The 6,439-nt window shown below is 38.9% G+C and overlaps 2 protein-coding genes across 3 annotated transcripts; one reads left to right on the top strand and one right to left on the bottom strand.

The window, feature by feature from the left end:
* Positions 1-1,365: 1,365 nt before the first annotated feature.
* Positions 1,366-3,256, bottom strand: LOC131675894 (probable tRNA(His) guanylyltransferase). Its single transcript, XM_058955030.1, has 2 exons — positions 2,653-3,256; positions 1,366-2,600 (listed from the first exon to the last, which is right to left on the bottom strand). Exons 1-2 carry the CDS (start codon positions 3,253-3,255, stop codon positions 2,238-2,240), a joined length of 966 nt encoding a protein of 321 aa, XP_058811013.1. The 5' UTR covers position 3,256; the 3' UTR covers positions 1,366-2,237.
* A 413-nt stretch (positions 3,257-3,669) lies between these two features.
* LOC131675853 (uncharacterized) lies at positions 3,670-6,233 on the top strand. Of its 2 annotated transcripts, none has more exons than XM_058954996.1 (3): positions 3,670-3,831; positions 3,910-4,192; positions 4,249-6,233. In XM_058954996.1, the coding sequence occupies exons 2-3, from the start codon at positions 3,933-3,935 to the stop codon at positions 5,729-5,731; spliced, it is 1,743 nt and encodes a 580-aa protein (XP_058810979.1). In that variant the 5' UTR covers positions 3,670-3,831; positions 3,910-3,932; the 3' UTR covers positions 5,732-6,233. The 2 variants fall into 2 exon arrangements, with proteins under 2 accessions (XP_058810979.1, XP_058810976.1); XM_058954993.1 differs by having other exon boundaries at positions 3,670-3,848.
* The last annotated feature ends 206 nt before the right edge of the window (positions 6,234-6,439 follow it).

Below are 6,439 nucleotides of genomic sequence, written 5' to 3'. Positions count from 1 at the left end.
AGCGTATGGTACGAACGGTTAAAGAGGTGATGAGTGTATTGAACGACGGCCGCAGACTCAATGACGAAATTTTATTGACTTCACTTTCCGAGGCAGAAGATATGATAAACAGCCGTCCTCTTACGTTCGCCCCACAGGAATCGTCTGTAGCAGCTCTATCCCCAAATATGTTTCTACGAGGAGTAGCACCTAACGAACCACAGGATGTTATAACGCCGACGAATGTGGGTCAGGCACTTCGGGACTCCTACAAACGTTCTCAACAACTGGCAGATAACATGTGGCGGCGCTGGATAAAGGAGTATATTCCGAGTATCAACCAAAGAAACAAATGGTTTGGAGAATCCAAGGCTTTGCAAAAGGGAGATCTAGTCTACGTTGTGGAAGGTGAACGTCGCAAGGTATGGATACGCGGGATCGTCGAAGAATTAATCGTGTCTAGCGATGGAAGAGTACGGCAGGCCATGGTAAGGACCAACGGCGGGCTATTTAGACGTGCAACCGCCAACCTAGCGGTATTGGAGATAAATGAGGGTAACACTGATCCGGTGGCTGGTTCCGAACCAGGATTACAGGTCGGGGAATTGTTGAGTTCAACCATGGTGGGCAAACCCACTGGGTCTGGCGGAATGCGCAATTCTGTCATCGCACTAGAGACAGCTCAGTGACGGTCTACCTAATGTGTCATTTTATATAGGAAGAGGCAAAAGTGCAAATCACGTTCTTTCGAGCTCAGTCAATGTGCGGTAAAATATTATTCTAAATTAAAACTTATATACTAAAATATCACAGAAGTAAATCACAGATATAGGAAAATTATCACAGTTCGATTAGTTTATCACAGAAATATATTAATTTGTTTTTCATGTGAGTATACAGATTAAATTCTACAATATGTTACAAGTTAACCTAAAATAAAATGAAATTATAGGAACAGTAAGTGGAATCGGTACTAAAAGCAGCCGATTCAAATACCTGAACTTGTTACATTATCAAGGTAAAATATGAATTATTAAGACTAAATCTAAACATATATTGATGCCATAAACATATATTGATCTGTGCAGATTAGCTACCATTCACACTGCTGCGATTTATGTTGCTAGGGCTAGCACGAGGTGATTAAAGAAAAACCAAACAATGTAATACAAGAATTATATTATATTTATAAACACACACTAATAAATTAAACATTTACAGTTTCAAGCTGCTACAATCAAAAGCTGCTGTGAGAAAGGTTTTGTCTGGAAATCCGAACATTATGTAATGAAAAAAAGCTCTAGAATAGCTTTATTCAGGAAGCATGATTCCGAATGGTTTGACCATGTTCCAACTAACATTAGGGTTGAATATGGAATCAAAATATTGATATTGAATTTTTTATTTAACGCATTTTTTCTGTGTGGCTATGAACTAGTCAAATTATTTTGGTATTTTGAAAGTATGCTAAGTTGAATGGTTTGTTCCAGTACCAGGAACAACTGGAAGTACTATGAAGCAAACAGGAAGGACTGGGAAGGAGCAAGTATTGCGAGATATCTGACGTTTAAAATACGCACACTGAGATCTCGCATTTTTATACTACCGCCCGCACCTTCCCGGTCAAACCATTCTGAATCCTGAAGGGAGTCAGTATGGATTCCAAATCAAATGCAACGACCGGTTTTGAATCGGAATCGGTTGTTGCATTTGATTTGGAATCCATAATGACTCCATTCAGAAATCCGAACCGGTTCCGGAATGAGTTTAACTGGGTTAAGCCCAAAAGAGGTTTGTTTTCCTCCCGATTCGCCGCGTTAACAATTTGTTTCTCTCCCAATTCAAACGTTAAAATGGCATAATACCAACGCAGCTGGATGTCTATTAGGTTTGTTCAAGTGCACGATTTCTGCTACTGGTTGCTCCGGAGCAAGAAAAACTTTTTTAAGACTAGTTTACAGTTACGAAAACGTGTCACGGGATTTAGGTCCCTGCGTATTATAAACGTCTTGGTAGCCTTCAAGGTTAGTCACTGTCAAAACAAAAGCTCTGCTGCTTTTTAATAATTCCAACAGTATCGAAATAGCACCGAATACTGACTCCATTCAGGATTCCGAATGGTTAGACCAAGCAGAAGAAAAAAATAATACAGGAACGATTTTCTCCCTGTTTGCTGCGGAGTATTTCCAGCTTACCTGGTACTAGAACAAATCCATTTTCCGCTTCGAGACAAGCTTGTATTGGAACAAACCTAACGTTTATAAAGAGTGCATTTTTGTTGCTAGCACATTTTCATCGGTAGTTCTTTTTTTCGACTTGTATTTTTCAATTTGATATTTTAGTAGAATGTGATTATTCCGATCTCCTATGTCGTAAACTTCATTTATCTTAGATTTATCGTCTAGCAATTCTGGGTGTCGAATCCAGAAGTCTTCTCCTATCATATCCTCAAAAACGGGAACGATGAATGTGAGATTTCTTCCACCAATTGAAACTCTTTTCCTCATGAGAATAGTGCCTTTCCGAAACATTTCTGGTTCATTATTATAATTAATCTTGAACTCCTGGAACAGAATTTCATTCTTGTCACTAGAGAGTGTTCCGCGGAGTCGTTTCTCTGCCTATGGAATATAAGTTTAAGGAAATGCAGATATTAACATTTTATAGTATTACCTCTGCATTGCTTAGACCCGAAGCGACCAGATTCCAGAAAGTAGTATTATAAAGGTTATTCACGTGAACATCCGCTTGTCGCCAACTGACATAATCGCGGAGGTTTTGATCGGTTGGATATAACACCGCGCGCGAGTCGAACACAGGAGGGTACCTTATATTTAATGTGTCCTTAAATATATAAGGCCAATTAAATAAATACGCCGATGTGAACAAACTTCCAACATAGCTAATCAATTTGTCTTTCCGCCTTTCGTAAACTGCAGTACTTCTTCGGAATATAAACGAGTACTCGTCACTTTGTCCGTAAGAAAACGTGATTTCATTGAACTCCTGCATCACTGCTATTGCTGCCAAATTCATTAAATTTAAACCTCGCTCGTCGTTAGGTTTCGTAAATCCATGAACGTTACAGAACTTATGGAAACCTTTTCCATCAATACGAACCACGATCCAGCAGTTTTTCAACAGAGTATCTGATGATTCATAGCTTTTGACATATTCGAAGCGACTATTTGCCATGTTTCCTGAATGAACTGTGCGATTGAATTGTAGTTTAGGAGCAAAACGAACTACATTTGAAATGAAAACAAACCGATACATCTTATAATCAGCATAGTACACGCTTATTCAAAACTACTCAAATTTAAATTCCGAGTACTCAATTTCACATGCTCCCACCCAGTTAAGCTCAACCGGAAATGAACCGGAATTCTGGCTGGTTCCAGTTTGCATTCCGGCTCTAGTGACACAACCGATTCTATTTAGAATCTGTTGTGTCACTGCCCACTGAGACGTCCAAAAAAATGCTTCAAAATCGTTCAACACGGGTCCAGTGATGGACGTTCGTTGAACGGTTATTTGGACGTTGTCCAAATTGGTCAAACGAACGTCCTTCATTGGACGATTTTGAAACCAACCGTTCTTAGAGGGTGGAGCCCGTATACGAACTGGAACCAGCCAGAATTCCAGTTCATTTCCGGTTGAACTTTACTGGGAAAGTTCAGTAGGAAATGAACTGGAATCGCAAATAGACTCTTTTCAAATGTTCGTCTATCTATTTTTATGTCAACATAATTCACAAACGAATGGAAAATTTTATATATTGAAGAGTCACTCTAAACTGTTTAGCTAAATAAATAGAATATTAGACTACTAATAGATAACACATTAAACCAGGTAATTCGTTATCATCGGTCAGTGCTGTGGTAAATGTTAACCATCCAAATAAATTTAAATTGAATCGTTTGAATCCAGATTAATCTTACCTGAACGATATAATGGACCCGATTATCGACTGGCAAATATCCCGACATGATATCAAGTCCCGGGGACAGTATCTTCTGGAAACTGGTAAATGGGCCGATTGTCACTTTTTAGTTGGCCAAGAGCCGAATCATCAGATGTTGGCCGGGCACAAGCTGATATTGGCGATGGCATCACCCGTGTTTGAAGCAATGTTCTTCGGTGGACTTGCGGAAAAGAATGACCCTATTCCTATTTTGGATCTAGACCCTTCTGCGTTCAAATCATTGTTGGAGTTAGCTTATTTTGAGTATATAATCCTAGGAATATTACATGATTTTTAATTTGTAGGTACATTTACACAGATAAAATCAGCATTAATTCGGTGGACAAAGCTTGTGAACTGTGCTACGGAGCCAAAAAGTACATGCTTCCTCATGTTGTAGAACAATGTATAACATTTTTGTGGTCGGATCTATGTCCGAAGAATGTATGTCGTGCTTACGAATTTGCCAAGCTTTTCGAGGAGCCTCGTTTGATGGAGAAGTGTTTACAGATAATGTGCACCAAGTCAATTGATGTTATCCAAGATTCAAGTTTCGAAGATGTTGAGCTCAGCACTATAATTACCATACTTGATCAAGATGTACTTAATATCGATTCTGAACTGAATCTCTTTTGGGCTATAAACAAGTATGCAGAAAAGCATGGGCTATGTTCTAGTCGTAGCCATGAGTCCAATCAAACTGGTAACGATCAAGATACGATTGCTGCGCCTCAGTCACCCCCTAGTGTAGATGTGGAAGCCGGTTCATCTAATGACCAAAGCAACAATCAGAATATAATCGGGAATAATGAGCAAGCTGGTCCAGCTGTAGCGATCGTAAATGCGGGTCGTCAACAGGAACTGCCTACGATTCGTGATGCCATTCGTCGCATTCGCTTTCTATCGTTGAATCCTCAACAGTTTGCGGATGGACCAGCCAGAACTAATTTATTAACGCAGTCAGAGGCGTTTGCTATTTTGATGAATATTTCCACTTCAAACAGTTGCTACCCGATGCCGGAGGGTTTCACTACAAACAAAAACCCGAGAAATGCTTTTACTGACTCTTCTCCATCCAGCCCAATACCTGGTCCTAGTGGAAATCCTCTGCCTATGACTCTACGACCAGGTACATCAAATGGTGGTTTATTTCCCCAACATGTTCCACCTCCACAACCGGCACCTTTACCGACCAAAGCCGTCCCAGCTCCTGCCCTAGCTCCGGTCCCACCAGTACATCCGGATGACCCAGATAGTCCTTACTATCTTGAGGAAATGCGAAATAATGACTCAAATTACGATCGCAAATATTACTGTCGCAGGATTATGCGACAACAGACAGAATGTCTCAACACATCCGTTCTGGATTGTTCATTGACTTTCATAGTGGATCGTTCAGTGTGTATTACCGGAATTGAAGTTCCGACCCAAGTACAAGGTTCAACAATCGTTGGAAATGATCGTTATTCTGAGTTATTATACGCACATTTGCTCGATGCGCACGGTTCACGCCTGACTTATACTCATTGCAATCAGCGTGTCCAGTACAACTCGATGTTGGAGATTTCTTTCGATAGACCGGTATTCATCCAAAGGCACAAGATGTACAAAATTGGTGTTGTTTTCAACAAGGTCGGCTGGTATCCAGTAAGCCAATCCGTTGCAAAGGTCAACTGTGACAACGTTGGTTTTACTTTTTGCGTCGGATCTCAATCGGAATCAGTGCGTGATGGACTTATTCGAACCATAGTTTTCACCTATACTCGTGATGGAATTTCGTACACATAATAAGATAAATTCAACTGTGTTTCGCACTGCAATCGAAATCATCTAATAGGATTAGAAATATGCGATTGTATGCAAATATTCTCAACTGGTATTGCTATATTTTCTTATTCGAGCGGCCAAAGCCAAAAATTGGAAAGGTCGACAACGCTTCGTAAACTTTTTAATGCTATTGGAAGAAGTTAACAGGCATAACATCCGCACTCATAACCCTTTAGTGTAAAAAAATGATTGAAACAATGCATACGAAGAAAAATCTATTATGTTACATTCAACATTATAAGTTAACTGAAAACTTCGATTTTAGTTCGGTTTTTACGATGATTTTTTAAAACTACTACATTGAAAAAAAAGCTGAATTTTGCACTTGAAACATATAGATGAACTTATATAATTAAAGAAGTTTAACGAGCCATAGTCGGCCCTTCCTTTTTTTCTGGGCGCTTATTTCAAACACACGTAAAGATTTTATGCTAAATAAATTCAAAAATACATAAAATGATAATGCTGTTTAAATTTAGAGAAAAAGTGAAGCGATATTTTTTTTAATTAAAATTTTATTTTGTTATATTCTTTAGTTTACATTACATTTTTAATTCATTTTGCGTGTTCATCATTTAGTGGTAATGTTTTATAACTTTTGTTTACATGGTTTATCATGCATAGCATAAAAACGTCCTTACATGATGATGAGTTTTGCTTTGATTTTAG

This window comes from Topomyia yanbarensis, chromosome 1, assembly GCF_030247195.1.
Source record: "Topomyia yanbarensis strain Yona2022 chromosome 1, ASM3024719v1, whole genome shotgun sequence".
Taxonomy (NCBI): domain Eukaryota; kingdom Metazoa; phylum Arthropoda; class Insecta; order Diptera; family Culicidae; genus Topomyia; species Topomyia yanbarensis.
Note: the sequence above shows the minus strand (reverse complement) of the source record. Positions and strands in the feature narration are given on the sequence as shown.